Source organism: Bos mutus, unplaced genomic scaffold, assembly GCF_027580195.1.
Source record: "Bos mutus isolate GX-2022 unplaced genomic scaffold, NWIPB_WYAK_1.1 CTG202, whole genome shotgun sequence".
NCBI lineage: Eukaryota > Metazoa > Chordata > Mammalia > Artiodactyla > Bovidae > Bos > Bos mutus.
Genome location: NW_027219475.1, coordinates 102250 through 120961, shown reverse-complemented (window position 1 = coordinate 120961; position 18712 = coordinate 102250). Strand labels below are relative to the sequence as shown.

At 44.0% G+C, this 18712-nt stretch overlaps 1 protein-coding gene across 1 annotated transcript in view; it reads right to left on the bottom strand.

The window, feature by feature from the left end:
* Window positions 1-8044: 8044 nt before the first annotated feature.
* The window catches only part of LOC102284472 (antigen WC1.1-like), a 37692-nt gene continuing 27024 nt past the window's right edge, over window positions 8045-18712 (bottom strand). The window contains 10 exon segments of the mRNA XM_070366756.1: window positions 8045-8314; window positions 9732-9866; window positions 10738-10827; window positions 11215-11352; window positions 11899-11931; window positions 12183-12497; window positions 12584-12625; window positions 12971-13285; window positions 14502-14816; window positions 14894-14986. Coding sequence (XP_070222857.1) covers window positions 8169-8314; window positions 9732-9866; window positions 10738-10827; window positions 11215-11352; window positions 11899-11931; window positions 12183-12497; window positions 12584-12625; window positions 12971-13285; window positions 14502-14816; window positions 14894-14986 — 1622 coding nt within the window. The 3' untranslated portion in view covers window positions 8045-8168.

Genomic DNA, 18712 nt, shown 5'->3' with positions numbered 1-18712 from the left:
TTGTTTGAGGAACATTTCCTCAGGACCAATCAGACAGAGTGACTAAAATGCAAAATATTTTTAAATTAAAATAGTGGTACACAATTTAAAAGGAAATAATTCATTGAGTTGTTACACCAAAGCATTGGAGACCTGCCTCACCATCTGTGTTCCTTGCATGGATGGATGGTACCAGGGTTCGTAAAGTCTCCTTTACCAAAGACCACTTCATCACAAGGGCGTAAAAGAAGGAGCAAGGTCATGAGCTGGTGATGTCCAGCCCATCATCTCTGTTCACCCCTTTACAGTCTATAACCAGCAACACTGAACAAAGAGTATGGCTCTGAATTGGCCTCATTCACTCCTCCATAGTGCAGCATCAGATACCCAGAGACCAGAGCAGATCAAAGCTACTAAATCAAAGACAAGCAGATTCTTAGTGCAGAGCAAGCAGACCAAGGACTCTTCCCCACTGCTGTTGGAAACGAAGAAGCCCTCCCACCCCAGACACCATCTGTGGGAGGAGAGAAAAGAAGATGACTCTTTAAATAGAGGAAAACCAGTCTCAGCAGGGAGCTTGAACTAGAAATGACAAGACAGTTATTACAATGAACCCAAGCTAAGTTGAGGGACAAATTTTAAATGGGAGAGTCTGTGTTAATGTTATGGAACTTTCAATCCATACAAACACACCTTGCTAGTGCACAAGATGAAATCAGTTATAGTAATAGAGAATATTACATTTATGTATATTTGAATTCTAGAGGACACATTTTTAAGCCTACTACAAAAAGAAAATTGATAAATCTTCTCTTATTTTTAAATGCATAGAGTTTTCACCTCTGTGAATTCTTTCTAATTCCTCCAGCTCAAACTTACTGCTGCATCTATTTAATCTATATAAACTTTCTTATACATACTATACGGTCTCCAAAGTGCAGGCTTATGGAGAGCAAGTATTATGTCTTATTCTTCAGTGTCTCCTTAAGGTCAAGTAAAGGCACATAGAAAGAGCTTAACAAATATTGGCTAACTAAAGAAGTGAATTCATGGACAAATGCTGAAAATCACCCTGCAGTTAGTGATACTGAGTGGAGAAGGGAGGTGGGGGACAGGGGAGATACAAATCTGACTAATCCCACCTGGCACAGACTGAGGTGGAGTAAGGAGTCAGAGACACACAAGCCAAAGGATAAAAATAGGAAATGCCTTCAAATCCCACTTGGGGAGGGTAGGAGCACATTCAATTTCTGCACAAAGCTCTACCTCAGTAGCTTCTCCAACGTGAGAAAAAACTGACAGCACTGCTCTCAAGAGTTCTACTGAGGGATGTGGATAGACAGTAATACTCATCAAACAGCTGTATTTCCAGTCCTCAGGGACTCATTCTGGGCAATGAAACGTGGGTGGTGACACCTGTGTCACCTCTGAGTGGAGGCAGGAAAAGCCCAAATGTGATTCTCTAGTCTCTCTCTTTTCTGCCCCAGAAGTTGTATGTTCCAGATGGTGCACATGTAAGAGTCTCACTAATCACTAACAACTGTAGGTTGTGATGAGTGTGTGTGTGCACGTGTATGTATGTGTGTGTTTCTATATGTGTGTATGTGTGTCTATATGTGTGTGTGTGAGAGACACAGTGAGATTTGGGGGTCACTTTTTCCAGCAGCAGAACAGAGTCTCTTCCGATGGATACAAAGGAGAAAGAAGACTTGAAAAGAAGACAGAATCTGTCACATGAAGCAGATACTCTCCTGGATCTCCTCTTCCTTCTGTGTCTTCATCCCAAACTACTCCCTCTGATCTCACCTTGCTTCCTCTGTTGGGCTTGGTTGTTTCTCAGTCACCATTTCTGATTTATAAACAACTAGACCTAAGTCCTGTTTAAGACCACCCACCCCTGGTGCATCTCTTGTTCCCTTTAAATTACTCTGTGCTGACAGTCAGTCTCAGTTTCCCAAATTTGCCTCTTAGCATTTTGACCTTCATCCTTAAACAGCTCTCATTTCCTCTGAGTTAGTCAGTCCATCATCTCTGATCTTATTTCACCTTCCACCAATTCTGTACTAATGAAAAGGTAGCATGTGCTTTCTAAGTCCCCTGTTTCTTCTTGATTTCCTGAACAAATCTGATTGTGCATTTACTGCTCCATGTATGTAATTAACTTCTTCCCCTTTCAGTTCAGTTTAGTCAATCAGTAGTGTCCAACTTTTTGTGACCCCATGGACTGCAGCATGCCAGGCTTCCCTGTATCACCAACTCCTGGAGCTTGCTGAACTCATGGCCATTGAGTCGGTGATGCCATCCAACCAGCTCATCCTCTGTTGTCCTCTTCTCCTCTTGTCTTTAATCTTTGCCAGCATCAGGGTCTTTTCCAATGAGTCAGTTCTTTGCATCAGGTGGCATCATTCTTTGCATCATTGGATTTTCAGCTTCAGCATCAGTCGTTCCAATGAATACTAAGGACTGATTTCCTTCAGGATTGACTGGTTGGATCTGCTTGCAGTCCAAGGGACTCTCAAGATTCTTCTCCAACACTGCAGTTCAAAAGCATCAGTTTTTCAGTGCTAAACTTTCTTTATGGTCCTGCTCTCACATCCATACATGACTACTGGAAAAAACATAGCTTTGACTAGATGGACATTTGTTGGCAAATAATGTCTCTGCTTTTTAATATGCTGTCTAGGTTGGTCATAACTTTTCTTCCAAGAAGAAAGTGTCTTTTAATTTCATGGCTGCAGTCACCATCTGCAGTGATTTTGGAGCCCAAAAATACAATGTCTCTCACTGTTTCCATTGTTTCTCCATCTATTTTCCATGGATAGATGGAACCAGATGCAGTGATCTTCGCTTTTTAAATGTTGAGTTTTAAGCCCACTTTTTCACTCTCCTCTTTCACTTTCATCAAGAGGCTCTTTAGTTCCTCTTCACTTTCTGCCACAAGGGTGGTATCATCTGTATATCTAAGGTTATTGATATTTCTCCCAGCAATCTTGATTCCAGCTTGTGGTTAATCCAACCCAGCATTTCACATGATGTACTCTGCATATAAATTAAATAAGCAGGGTGACAATATACAGCCTTGATGTATTCCTTTTGCAATTTGGAACCAGTCCTTTGTTCTATGTCTGGTTCTAACTGTTGCTTCTTGACCTGCATACAGATTTCTCAGGAGGCAGGTAAGGTGGTCTGGTACTCCCATCTTTGAAGAATTTTCCACAGAAAGAATTCTTCACGTTTGGGTAAGAAATAATTTTGCTAATTTTTTTTTCAACTCAAGAAAACGGCACATTCAAAACCTATATCTTTGTGAGCACAACCCTAGGGCCTGCCTCAGAACATGGGAGAAGTTGGTGCAAGGAGAGTCTGTGAAGGTGAGGTTTCATTACCTTCATGATTAATCTACCTTTGCTCAGAACTGATGTAATTACCAACTCCAGAGCTATTGAGTTCCTGCAGGTGGTCATTCTTAAACCACTTAAACTCAAGATTAGTGCCACTGGGATGGCACTCAGAGTTCAAAGGCTGAGTGGTTGCTCAGACTTAAACTCTATGACCTGATGCTCTATTGTACGTGGAGCTTTGATGCAGCTGAGTCCAGCCTGCAGATAAGCCTAAGAACACTGGAAATATAGCAAAATGTGTTTCTCTTTTAACATCTAAAAGTCTGTGAACAAATTCTCTTTTCCTTATCATTGACTCCTTCCCCATCTGGGCATGCTACCCAAGGCTACTGCAGGCCACAAGTATCTGCTAAGGCCCTTCCAGGGCCCAGGATTGGAGTGAGGCCTGTACATGAGTATAAGTTCTGCATTTCCACTCTCTATAACTTAATAGATACTCAGATAATGTTTGTTGAATGACTGAATTAGACCCTGCTAGACATTTAAGAGAAATTATCTTAAATATAGAGAACTATTTTTGAGGACATCACTTAGCTAACTGACATTTTTGTTTTAAAGGCAAATGTTTTCAGCAATTAACAGGGCAAATTTTTATTTTCAAACAGAGGGAGCTTATCACCAACAGACATGTCACAATGAACACTGCAAATCTCCATCTCTAAGGATACACAAGACAAACCACAACATACTAACATGTGGCCTCTTATTAAGTTTTAATCAGACCCAACGGAGGAGATAAGCTATTCATATGATTTATCATTTGGCAGTTTTTCAATTAAAACCTCACAGCAATATCACAGAAAGAAAGTTTGCAATTAAAAAGTACAGCTGCACTGTCTGTATGACATAAAGAAGGAGATTAGCAGCAGAAAGATTTTTTTGCTTTAAAAAAAAAAAAAAAAAGCAGACTAATTCATCTTTCACTCTGTGAAAGGAAAGTCCTCTGAGGCTGATCCTGAAGAATGCTGTAAAGACCAGGACAACTCAACTATTCTGCAGAACAGTTAGAACTGAGAGCTAATAACTTTGGATAATGGTGTGCTCTGACTTCTTTCTCTTTACTTTTCGTGACTCTACTGTCAGTTCAGTTCAGTCGCTCATTCGTGTCTGACTCTTTGCGACCCCATGAATTGCAGCACGCCAGGCCTCCCTGTCCATCACCAACTCCCGGAGTTCACTCAGACTCACGTCCATCGAGTCAGTGATGCCATCCAGCCATCTCATCCTCTGTCGTCCCCTTCTCCTCCTGCCCCCAATCCTTCCCAGCATCAGAGTCTTTTCCAATGAGTCAACTCTTCGCATGAGATGGCCAAAGTATTGGAGTTTCAGCTTTAGCATCATTCCTTCCAAAGAAATCCCAGGGCTGATCTCCTTCAGAATGGACTGGTTGGATCTCCTTGCAGTCCAAGGGATTCTCAAGAGTCTTCTCCAACACCACAGTTTAAAAGCATCAATTCTTCAGCACTCAGCCTTCTTCACAGTCCAACTCTCACATCCATACGTGACCACAGGAAAAACCATAGCCTTGACTAGACGGACCTCTGTTGGCAAAGTAATGTCTCTGCTTTTCAATATGCTGTCTAAGTTGGTCATAACTTTTCTTCCAAGGAGTAAGTGTCTTTTAATTTCATGGCTGCAGTCACCATCTGCAGTGATTTTGGAGCCCCAAAAATGAAGTCTGACACTGTTTCCACTGTTTCCCCATCTGTTTCCCATGAAGTGATGGGACCAGATGCCATGATCTTCGTTTTCTGAATGTTGAGCTTTAAGCCAACTTTTTCACTCTCCACTTTCACTTTCATCAAGAGCCTTTTTAGTTCCTCTTCACTTTATGCCATAAGGGTGGTTTTTACATTTTTGTTGCCATGAGGCTCATGTATAACATCTTACAGACACAACAGTCTGATAAATTAATTTCAATCACATACAAAAGCTATACCTTTTTATCCCCTTACACTTTCTGTTTTTGATGTCAGAATTTGCCTCTCTTTATATTGTATATCCACTAACAAAAAACTTTTCTTTATAATTATTTTAATACTTCCTTTAGACTGCAGTTAACTGGTTAGCACAGAGTATTCTGAGTTGTATTACACATTTACATTTACAAGTTCGTTGTATATTTTGTGGGCTTTCCTGATAGCTCAGTTGATAAAGAAACCACCTGCAATGCAGGAGACCCTGGTTTGTTTCCTGGGTTGGGAAGATCCCCTGAAGAAAGGATAGGCTATCCACTCCAGTGTTCTTGGGCTTCCCTTGTGGCTCAGCTGGTAAAAAATCTGCCTGCAATGTGGGAGATCTGGGTTCAATCCCTGGGTTGGGAAGATCCCCTGGAGAAGGGAAAGTCTACACACTCCAGTATTCTGGCCTGGAGAATTCCATGGACAGTCCAGGGGGTTGCAGAGTCGGACACCATTGAGCGACTTTCACTGTATATTTGCATATTAGAGTATTCTGAGTTGGATTACATATTTACATTTACAAATCTGTTGTATCTTATTTCATTTCTATCTCTGTAAGACAACCGATTTCCTTTGTGGAGCAACTCAGCCTGTGCACAACAACTACTGAGCCCATGCTCTAGGACCTGCAAGCCGCAAATAGAAGCCTGCATGCTGCAACTACTGAAGCCTGAGCGCCTGAAGCCTGTGCTCCGCAACAAGAGAAGCCCCCACATAGAGAAGCCTGCTGTCCACAAAGAAGAGTAGTGCCTGCTTGCTGCAACTAAAGAAAGCCCATGTGCAGCAACAAAGACCCAGTGCAACCAAAAATTAAAAGCAGTAATAATAATGATAAGAAATACTTTTAATCTCATTTTGTTCACATATTCTTTTCCTGAATTGGATTGTTTATCTGTGTTTTTTTGGAGTTCACTGAGCTTCTTGGCTGGTATACTTTATTTCTTTCATCATATGTCATTTATTTCATTACTTCCCAATGGTGAATAGCTATGTGAGCTGCCCTGGGAGAAGTCCTGGACATCTTCCCATTCCCAAGCACAGCCTAGAACTATGAAGACTGAGAGTGTGAGCATAGGTTGGAGTCCTGGACACCATGCAGGCATCAAGCAGTAACTGGGTGGACTCAGCTCACAGCTAGGCCAGCACTCCCAGTTCTTATATTAGTTCAGCAGCTTCTCCACATGTCCACAATGGAATGGGGGTGGGGGGAGACGTGTTGTGTAAAGATAATATTTACTTGGCTACTCCTGTAAGACAGCTGTCTCTACCCTGAAGAATCACAGCAGGATCATGTTAACATTTTCAATAGTAACCAGATTAAAGCAATCTTGAAACAATATGTTTTCAGCAAAGTCCACTATTCTGAAATTGTTCCTTTAAGTTTTCAATCATATCAGACACCTCCATCCACATATTTGAAACAAATACCCAAATGTTCCTGATCTTCCTTACATCCCTTCTTCTGCATCCCCTCTGCCTAGGTCTCCACTTTCTTGCTCTCTTGTCCCACCTGGATGCAGGGTGTGGTGAGCACCAATTTGCCTTCCATCAACTTAGAAAGAGATATGAGCTGATATAATTCACTCAGAAGGATAGATTACTGGAGAGACAAGAAATAGCAAAATCCTGAAGAAATACCACAAAGGGATGGAAAGAATGGATTCATAAGGATTTGATAATCAACTAGACATGGGAGAAGAGCAAAAAGGAATCTATATCTGCTTGAGAAATAAACAGATAAAGTAACCTAGGGAATGAGTAATGAAAAAGGGAGAAGCAGTTAACCTAGAGTTAGATTTTTAACTGGTCCATGAAAATTTAAGCAGGATAAGGAAAGCTGTATCCATTCTCTCTCACCAGGCAGTGTCCCACTTTGAAACTCACATCCAAGTCTGGTGACCAAGAATAGGTTAAAAACAGGTGATGAGACATCTCAGAGAAGAACATACAGGATTGGGTTTTTTCCATGAGTTTGTGAAATGAAAATATCTCCTGTCATATCAATAAACAAGAAATATCACAGCCATCAATGATTTCTGGTCTCCAAATGTGAGTGAGGGCTCCCAAAACTGTGATCCAGGGGATGCTGCCACTCCCCATGGTGATTGCTGAGGAGCTAGGGGAATGCAAGAAGCAGCCATCTGCCGCTCCTTGAGGTGAATAAGGAAACAGGGTTGGCCCCAGATAGCTGAGCTTCATATGGAAGGAATGAATCCAGTGAGACCAGAGGCTTGCATCTTCCCAATAACAGAATGCTAACTTCCTTAACTTGGTACCTGATCTTGATGTTCAGACTGCCTCGCCCTTTGTTGCAAACTTATATATAGGCTGACTTCCCCTCCTGCCTCCTTGGAGCAGTTTTCTCAGAGCTACTGAGATGCTGTCTCCAGGGCCTGGAGTCCTAAACATTCCCACCAAATAAAATAACTCTATCAGGTTCTGACTATATTTTTTGGTTGACAGGTTCATCTTGCTAGGAAGGAGAGTGTGAATGTGGACCAAGTTTAGATGCTTTTTCTAAGTAAGAGTGACCTGGAGCATTTGTGATCCTGGGCAAAGTCATGTCCTCATTAGCCTTTGATGGAGGTGAGAAAAAAAGGCAGTACATCTTGTTTTCCTTTGAGGAAAATGGTGTTTGAGAAACAGACCAATCCTTTAAAAGCATTTAATGTGGGACTTGCTAAATTAGCAACACAGCAAAAAGTTACTTTATTCAGAATATTTCATTTTGAACAATTTCCATATAACACAATTACAGGTCAGTATTACTGTATTGAAATATAGGCAATTAGAATATCTGAGGCTTCATCTCATATTTAATACAACATCATGGGAAAGTCACTGTGGATGTTCCTGGGGCACTGAGTTCAATGTCATCGTACCCAGGGTCCCCTTTGTCCCCCTGGAGCAGCCATGGGCTCTCTTCTCCTTCCCCAGGATCAGCTTCCTCTCCAAAGACAAACAGAGAAGAGCCTGAAATAGTAAAGAAAAGTATGGTTAGAACTGAGACAAAGGGGACCAGACCATGTTGTGGAAGTGAGTAAAGGAAGTGGTGATAACAAAGCACCCCTGGGACCCAGGTGGGGGCAAGGAGGTTCAGGCTGTTTCACACTAGTTACAGTGAGGATGGATCCCGGCTGTCCTCTCAGATCCAGTTCATGTGGTCTCTGGGGCCTCAGTTCATGTGGAAACCCTGCATCACAGGGGACCTGTGCTCACACAAGAGCTCTGGGAAGATCTGCCTCCAGGCTACACAATCAGCAGGGAGATGCCCAAGAACAGTAAGAACATACCAACGAATTTAATGTTCTCCTCTCACAACTGACAGATGTGAAATCATGAGAGGGAGAGTGGAGACAGGAAAATATGAGTTCCTCACTCACAAACCAGCTCTGCTCTTAGTTAACTTCTGTTCCCAAATGTCCACAAATAGTATCAAGGTGCAAACACAGGGCGCCCCTTCCCAGGAGCACACAGGCCCTCAGACGGAGAAATGCTCTTTTCTAGAGAATGAGTGTCTTCTCTCAGCTACTGAAATGTCTGGAGCAAATTAGACTTTAGCTGACCACAAACTCTGGTCTATGAACTACCAATATGGCTTAATGTTAAGGCCACTGCATATCATAGATTTTGTACATTAGTGCTGACATAGAAACAGAGCTCATCTTAAATTATCAGAATACCTCACAAATTCAATACTGCAGTACATTTTTAAAAATCTCTGACTACCTTTCATGTATAAGACAGCACAGAAGAGTTATCAAAATACTCGTTCTATTTGTGTATTTCATAAATATGCTCAAATAATCAAGTTTTCTTTTCCTTTTGGCCCACTGAACAATGCTTGTGCGATCTTAGTTGCTTGACCAGGGATTGAACTCGGGTCCTAGCAGTGAAAGTGCAGAGTCCTAACCACTGGATTGTCAGGAAACGCCCTAATCTGTAAATTTAAATGCACGCATATCACATATAAAGTGAAAATTTAAGTTGCAGTATGGACACATAAATGCCAAGAGGAGAATGATTCCTCACTGCCAAGAAGTATGATAGCATTAAAGACAGTATACGATTGAGACGGTCACGTCCAACTCTTTGTGACCCTATGGACTACAGCCTGCCAGACTCCTCTGTCCATGGGATTCTCCAGGAAAGAATACTTGAGTGGGTTGCCATTCCCTTCTCCTGGAGATCTTCCCAACCAGGAGGGATCAAACCTGGGTCTCCTGCATTGCAGGCAGATTCTTTACCATCTGAGACACCAGGAAACCCATCAAATGCATGAGATTACTGACGTTTTGAAATTCTAGAGAGGCTGGGCATTGAGGAGCTCAAATTCACCATTTCCAGGACAGAGACTGAAGATTATAGGAGATGAGCTAACCCCACTCACCTGTCTGAGACCTCATACCATCTTCCTTCACTGGGAGCACTTCCTCTTCGCTACCCTGAGAGGCAGGAGGAGTCCCAGGCACTGGTACCTCTTCAGCATCATCATAATTTTCAGCAGGGACATCAGTCCTCTGATCTGGGGGTTCCAAGAGAGACAAGGGGATTTGATGAAACCACAGTAAGTGGGTTGGTCTGGGAAATATCTAAGATCCCCTATGATCAAGAGTTTCTGAGTTGCTAAATAGAGGCACCAGTCACTCCTTGTTTCAAAAGACTTTTTCTCTAAGACCATGTTTCATTTTGATGTGTCCATAAGCCAAAACACAATTTTACATATCTTAATATTTTCTGGGGGAAACTACATATCTCAAAGCAACTCTTTCACCACTGAGCATTGCTAAAGTATTTTGACAAATTGTGCTTTACAGATGTTATTTTTAAAAACATTGTGTGCCTGTTGTGATTCTGGACACAGAGAGCCCAGCCCCAATGTGAGACATCACAGAACAGCCAGAGAAGGGGAAGGATGGACCCCATCTGGACACAAGGGATGCCTCTGGTCCATCAAAGGAAAACCATTCCCCTTAAATCTCCTCTCTATGAGGGAAACTCTCCTCCCCAGAGCCCAGCCGAGGCAGATCCACCTCTATTTCCTGGAGTGGATCTGTAGTCACTGTTGTCCTCACCATCCCTGGTGTAATACAGCAGTTTAGTCAGTGAGAAATCTGATGGGAAGCCTCATGTGGAGATAAACATCACACAACACACAGCATGACCCTCCCCACACCCAAGGGACCTGTGTTAAGGCTGAGAAGGGACAAGCCTGGCTTCTGCAGTGTAGACAGAGGCTGGGAGGTCACGAGGCTCTGAGAGGCCATCCTGCCTCTTTGGAGGAGCCATCTCTGTGAGCCTGGGGCACACATGGGGTCTGCAGATGCTGAGAAGATGTGCACAGCTAGTGGGTGGTGACAACCAGAGATCCCAGGAGGGCAGACAGAGACACTCACCTGGGCTGCCCAGACCTTCCTTCTGGGTCAGAAGGTAATCGAGCTCCTCATACACAGCTTCAGCAAGAGCATCTTCATAGCTAGATAAGGCTGAGAGATCCCCCAGCAGGTCAGAGAAGCTTCCCCAGATACCCCGATCCAGCCAGCCCACCTTCATCTCCCTGGTGCTCACATGGGGGCTGCCAGGACCTCAGCATCGTCTCCTACCCCATGCACAATGTCACTACCTTCTCCTTTTGTCTGACCCTGATTACAGCTCAGCGCCAACTCTGTCTGGTCTCACAGGACAGGCCATGACTTATGAGAGTTCACACCCCAGTCCTAAGAACCTCTGTCTACTCAGCCCTTAGAGCTCAGCATGGAGCACATGGAGTCTGCAACTCAGAACAGTACCTGGCCCAGGTTCCCCTCCTCACACCTGCCCTATCTCCTGCCTCCACACACTCTGCCTGGTCCCCAGTTCCCCCTGCAGCCCACCTCTGCGCTCTGCTCTCCATCTGAGTAGCTGAGTCACCAAGATGATGAGGACCAGGAAGAGAAGGGCCCCCAGGATGAGGCAGAGGATCCCAAGGCAGGAGAAGATGCCAGGGAGAGGATTTGAGGTTGTTCTGGTCCCTAAGGAGAACAGGAAAAAGGGCTGGAGATAGTCTTGGGCACAGAGAAATCTCTGTGTCAGCATTTTCAGGAGCTCCGGACAATGGGGTCTCAGCCTCAGACAGTGTCAGGGTTCCCCCAGGTCTCGTCCTGAGACAAGTCAACTCCACTCTGGCCAGTGTGGCCCCAAGGCAGAGATGGGGATTGTCAGGGAGCTGCCCTGCTGAGACAGCCTCTGAGGACCCAGCTCATCCCTTCTCCTTGGGCTTCAGGAAACAGAACATCAAACAGTCCAGGGACCTGCACCTCTCTGATGAGGAGCAACACTCAAGGTCAGGTGGGAGTTCCTTAGATTCTACAACATGGAAACCAGACTTCCTTGGACCCCGGGCATGAGAATATTTGACCCTGGACATCAAGGCAGGGGATTTCCCCAGTGTAATGCCCTGGCTGCTCCCCAACAGCCACGGCTCCTCAGACTCTTTCTTATTAAGAGCTGTCAGAGAGCCCACAGAACACGTCCCCAGTACTGAGTATTCTCCCTTGCCCGTGGATGGATCACAGTACCTGCTGTAGTCGTGGGCAATGTTGTCCTTACACCTAAAGAGAAAAACAGTAGTGTGGGGAAGAAGAATTGGCCAGAACACAGGGCAAATCTTTTCCCTCCTGAGCCTGAAATCACCCTCAGTCTCCACAACATCAGTGTCCAGTCCTCCCAGCTTCTGCATCATAGATCAGGGCCCCAGGACCTGGACACTGTCTGAATACAAACTCCCCACCACGCCCGGTCCAGCCCAGTGCCCCTGTGCTGCCCCAGCTCACCCAGGGTGGACCCTGAGCCCCTCACTCACCAGAGCACCTCACACCAGCATCCTCCTTGTGCTTGCAGTCACTCTGCCCCCAGGGCTCCGCAGCACAGTCCCACAGGGAGGACTCCCGGCCCCCACACCGCACCTCGTCCAGCCAGATGCTCCCATTTCCAGGGCCGAATGTCGCAGCCCTCACGGCTTCCAGGGCCTGGCCACAGCCCAGCTGCTGACACACCACCTCAGCCTCTGCCAGGCTCCAGGAGTCATCACACACAGTGCCCCAGGAGCCGCTGTGCCAGACCTCCACCCGCCCTGAGCACTCGCTGTCTCCTCCTCTGAGCCGGAGCTTCTCTCTGTCTGAAAAGGCAGCAGCCCTCCTGTGACTGCCCTGGTGGGAGGAAGGAGCCCCTGGGAGCCACAGGGGAGGCAGTGGGCTGATATACCTGTGCAGGGGGCAGCAGTTGGACAGCTCTTGGGTCTTCTTACTGCAAACAACAGGGATACAGTGGATCAGGAATAGCTGGGGGAGGTCTTGTCCCCAAACATGAGTATCTAAGGTTTTTTGTCACAGTCAAATGACAAGAGACCACAGAAGCTTCATCATCTACTTGGCTGAGAGGTTCACTGCATGTTATCAGCAGCTGAAATTACTTTATCTAATTAGTTGTTTACCATAACAACAGCAAACAAACAGACACAGAGACAAATACAAATATACACCTACATTTTGTAGACTCAACCAAAACCCATCAGTTAGATTTGAAAATATGAAATCATACTAATGACATCCTACATGGTTGGGAGTGACACAGAAACAGACAGTAAGTCACCTGCACATGAGATGTAGGCTTCCTCCTTTGGAGAGCATGAGTTGTAATTCCAAGGGTCAGAAGGACACTGCCAGAGAGAGGGGTCAGTTCTCTGGCACTGGATTCCATCTACCCAGTGGGGTCTAGAACCTTCCCTGAGACCAACAGAGGTGTTGAGACTTCCACTGTCCCCACAGCCAAGCTGACTGCAGATGATGGACACGGTGACATCATCCATGGGGCTGCGGCAGACACTGCCCCAGGTCCCGTTGTAGAAAACTTCCAGCCACCCAGCACACTCCTGGTCCCCGCTCACCATCCTGAGGGCCAGGAACTCTAAGATCGAAAGGGAGGAGACAGGACACAGTGAGCACCCCACTCAGAGCTCTGGGTTTTCCTCTCCCCCAGAAATAGTGACCATACACCCCTGACCCAGCGGAGGAGATGCCCACTGGGTGACAAGACTGACTTTTACCTCCCTTTCACCTGACTTTGTCCATTAATGTCTGTATACCTATTTCTACCACAACAATGTAGATATAAACAGAGAGGAAGACCAAACTGGGCAGCTGCAGTGATGGGAGCTGAATCCTGATTCCTGACAAAACTTCTAAAAGAACAGAAAATGATGTGGACAGTGAGGTGGTTGACAGAATAATGGACCCCCAGAGATGTCCACAGCCTAATCCCCAAACCTGTGACAGTTACCTTACATTTCAAAAGAGATTTTACAGACGTGATTAATAAGGACCTTGGGATGGAGACATAAAGCTCAAATATTGTGGATTAACCATGTGAGCCCAGCCTTACACATCTTTAAACCCACTATTCTGAGAAATGCATCATCTTTCCCAGCTCCAGTCAGAGGGAAATGTGAGTGAGGGAGAACAGTTGGAAGAGCACTGTTGTCTGAAGAAGAATAAAGAGGGCCCTGAGCCAAGAAATGAGGCCACACAGAAACCACAAAAGGCTGGGAAAGGAGTCCTCCCCAGAGACTCCAGGAAGAATGCAGCCCTGTGGACACTTGGATGTTGGCCCACAGAGACCCTAGTTAGACTCCTAGCAAACAGAACTGTAAAGGAAAAATCTGAGTTTTCACTATGTCAGGCTCCTCTGTCCATGGGATTCTCAGGCAAGAATACTGGAATGGGTTGCCATGCCCTCCTCCAGGGGATCTTCCTAACCCAGGGACTGAACCCACATCTTTTACATCTCCTGCAATGGCAGGCAGGTTCTTTACCACTAGCACAACCTGGGAAACCTAGGATTTCCAGGTGTTACTCCCACAGATAACTGCAGAGTGAGCCCTGCTTTCAAGTGTTAACTGTAAGAAACAGCTCTGTCAGGAAACACTACTGAGAATAAAGGACCAGAATCTCAGCTGCCTCAGGAGGAAGTTTAAGCACCCAGTCTTCATGTCTGTTGGAAAGACAGGCTCCATGGGAGGAAGCCTCCTTCTCTGGTCCTTTCAGCATCTCTCCATCAGGGCTCAGACCCCTGTCCTCCAGGGCCCCACCCCTCCCCCTGCCTGTGGACAGTGTGCAGCACAGACCTGAGCAGATGACCCCTGCGTCCTCCTTGTGTCTGCAGTCGTGCCGCCCCCAGCCCCAGGAAGGGCACCTCCACACGTGGGACTCCTTTCCTGTGCAGTTCAGGTCGTCCAGCCAGATGGGCCCTGGCCCTTCCCCAAAGTGAGCTGACCTCGTGGCATTGAGGGCTTCTCCACAGTTCAACTGCCTGCACACCACGCGGGCATCGTCCAGGTCCCAGCCGTCATCACAGATGGTGCCCCAGGAACCCTGGTCAAGGATCTCCACTCTCCCAGCGCAGAGACCTCCTCCGTCCACCAGACGGAGCTGTCTGCTCTCTGAGAAAAGAGAAATGGGACAATGGGGTGGTGACCTCAGGGGTTGAGTAGCATCTTCTGTCCTGTGGGACCCTCACCTGAGCAGTAGGGGGCGCTCTCCTCTGAGGCCACAGAGCCTGCTGGTTCAGACACGGAGTCGTTGCACTGGGGCAGCACCCGGGTCTGGTTTCCTGCAGAAACAGCAATGATCAGGGGTCTGGTTGGGTTGAAGAACAGGAAACTGAATTAAACTAAATAATAACCTAGTGATGGTGTTTGAGATGAAAGCTGTAACAGCAGTGAAGTTATTATAGAGTTCAGTTTCTCCATGGAGAGGTCTGCTTCTGACAGTGCCACAATTTTTGTTTAAGCCAAGCTTTACACTGAGAATGAGTTAAATAGTGGGTTCTATACCTAAATCTATATCAAAATAGAAGAAACAAAACAAAATCTTTTCTGAAAGATTTCTAAAAGTTTTCATCTTCCATGTCTGTCACTAACAGAAGGGAAAAAACTTATATAAAAGACATCAAATGGAAAACCAAAAGGAAAAAGAAGACATTCCCAAAAATTTCCCCAAATATTCAACTATTAGAGTTACCTGACAGAGAATTTAAATAGCCCTGATTAAAGTGCTCTTAAGATTAATTGACAAGATGTTTTTCTTGGCAGAGAAATTTTAACAAAAAAAAAATAAAAGTTCTAGAGCTAAGAAACTTAATATTTGAATTTAAGAACTAAAGAATGAATGTATAAGCACATTAGATCAGCATAAGGCAGTTATTAATACAGAAGATCAGAGGACAAATATTCTATTATTTGTTGCAAACATCACTGCGGTTTCAGACCACGAATTTTAAATCATTATAATTAGGCTCAGACATATCTTTATTAATCAAAATAGGAACCATTACAATCAACACATTTTTGCCAATGAGAAATTAGTTTGTTTTTTCCTGTAGTGTAAAGCTGTGCTTTGGGATTTGATGAACTCTTGGAAAGCATTTTCTGCCTCCTGTTGGTTGTGGAAGCATTTTCTCTGCAAAAAGTTGTCAAGATGTTTGAAGAAGTGGTATTCAGTTGACGGGAGGTCAGGTGAATATGGCAGATGAGGCAAAACTTCGTAGCCCAACTCGTTAAACTTCTGAAGCGTTGGTTGTGTGATGTGTGGCCAGGCGTTGCCACGGAGAAGAATTGGCACCTTTCTGTTGACCAATGCCGACTGCAGGTGTTGCAGTTTTTAGTGCATCTCAGTGATTTGCTGAGCATACTTCCCAGATGTAATGGTTTTGCTGGGATTCAGAAAGCTGTAGTGGATCAGACTGGCAGCAAGTTTGGCCTTGGGAAGTGCTTTGCAGCTTCTTCTCAGTCCCACCACTGAGCTGGTCATCTCCAGTTGTCATATAAAATCCACTTTTCATCACAGGTCACAATTCAATTGAGAAATGGTTCATTGTTGTTGTGTAAAATAAGAGAAGATGATGCTTCAAAATGACAAGTTTTTTGATTTGTGGTCAGCTCATGAGGCACCCACTTATCAAGTGTTTTCACCTTTCGGCATTTGCTTCAAATGCCAAACGACTGTAGAAAGGTCAACATTCAGTTCTTAGGCAACTTCTCATGTAATTGTAAGAGGATCAGCTTTGATGATTGCTCTAATTGGTTGTTGTCAACTTCCAATGGCAGGCCATTGCACTCCTCATCTTCAAGGTTCTCATCTCCTTTGCAAAACTTCATTTAAATAAAATTCTTTATTATTTATTTATTTTTGGCTTTGCAGGGTCTTTGCTGCTGCTCAGGCTTTTCTCTAGTTGTGGCGAGTGGGGACTAGTCTTTGTTACAGTGCGCAGGCTTCTCACTGTGGTGGTTCTCATGTTATGGAGAGCAAGCTCTAGGGCTTCTGGGCTTCAGTAGTTGTGGTTCCCAGGCTCTAGAGCACAGGCTCAATAGTTGTGATGCACAGGCTTAGCTGCTCTGCAGCATGTGGCGTCTTCCTGGACTAGGGATTGAACCAGTATCTCCCGCATTGGCAGGCGGATTCTTTACTGCAGAGCCACCAGGGAAGCCCTGCAAATCTTCTTGAACAACCACTGAACTATATGTTCATTAGCAGTTCCTGGACCAAATGCATTGTTGATGTTGCAAGTTGTCTCTGCTGCTTTACGACCCATTTTGAACTCGAATAAGAAAATCACTTGAAATTGCTCTGTGTCTAACATCATGTCTATAATCTAAAATACATATGAAATAAGCAGCAAGTAATAAACCATAGCAAAATAAAAAGCAAGAAATACACATTAAATGATGTGTAACATAACCACATTTATTTAAGAATACATTCCAAGATCAAATGGCAAATTTCAATAATGCAAAACAGCAATGACTTTTGCACCAACATAACTGCAGGTCACATGGTAAGTGTCCTGGTTATAATGCTGTGTAACAAATTTCCCCCCAAAATTTAGCCACTGGAGGAAAAAATATATACTTCATTTTGCTTAAGACTTCCTGAGTCAGCAATTTGGGAAAGACTCAACAGTTCTGTCTTGGGGTCTTTCAGTGCTTGCACTTAGGTATCATCTGGGGCTGCAATCAGCTGAGAACTGGACTGAACCTGTGGTTACATAAGGAAATTCCTCATAGTATTTTAGTGGTAAAGGGACATCATGACAGCAACCTAATCCAGAAAGATTTTATATGTTCAGAGAGAAATGAGACAGAATAAACCAAAAACTAGCATTGAGGGATTCCAGTTAAAGGTCATCTGGAAATGTTTATATTATTCTTCTAACTTTTCAGTGTCTCAAATTACATCAAAATTTTAAAAAAATGTTAAAAGGTGAAAACAAGTCAGAGATAATTCATTCCTAGGACATCGTCCATAAAAGAAATACTAATAACATAAAAAAATAAATAAAATGCTTAGGAAAAATGTAGAAGAAGGTGGACAAAACTTCTGAGAGAAATTCAAGACCTAACTGAATGGAGGGATATATTATGTCAATGGCTTCCCAGATGGCTCAGTAGTAAAGAATCTGCCTGCCAGTGCAGAAGTGGGTTCAATATCTGGGTCAGGAAGAAGCCCTGGAGGAGAGCATGGCAACCCACTCCAGTATTCTTGCCTGGGAAATCCCATGGACAATGGAGCCTGGCAGACTGCAGTCCATGGGTCACAAAACAGTTGGATGCAACTTTGTGACTAAACAACAATAAAAATTATGTCAATGAATTGAGAGATCCAAAATTGTCAAAGTCAGTCATTCTCAAATTTCTGTGTAGATTAAATCTAATCTTAATCAAAATACTCTTATGCTATTTTTTTAGGGAGTGTGAAAAATAACAAGCAGATTCCAAAATTTAGACAAAATACAAAACACCAAGAATGACCAACACAGTCAGTAAGAAAAGGAACAAAGTTAAAGGAGTTAATATAAAGTAACCCCTTTAAATTAAAATTATCTAGACTTATTATAAAGTTATAGTAATTAAGAAAATGCAGTATTGGTGCAAAGACAGACAAATGATACAGTGGAACAGAATACAGAGTCTTTAAAAGGACTCAGACATATGTGCTCTTCTGCTTAAGATAAAGGTAGCACTGCAGTGGGGAAAAAGTCTCTCCAGAAAAAGATTCTGAGTGAATTGGATGTCCATGTGAAACATGACTTATCTTACACAGATATCAATCCCAGAAGGAAGGTACAATTACATGCAAGAGAAAAAGAAACTTTTGTAAGATACTCTAAGAGAATATTTTCATGATCTTGGAGAAGGGAAAGTTCTTTTTAAAGGGATATAAGAAGTATTAAATATACAGGGAAAAGTTGGCAATTGTATTAATATTTCCTTCAAATTAAAAACTTGCTTTATCAAAGGATCCTGTACCATTTAGAAAAAGAAAAGACCAAATGTTAAAC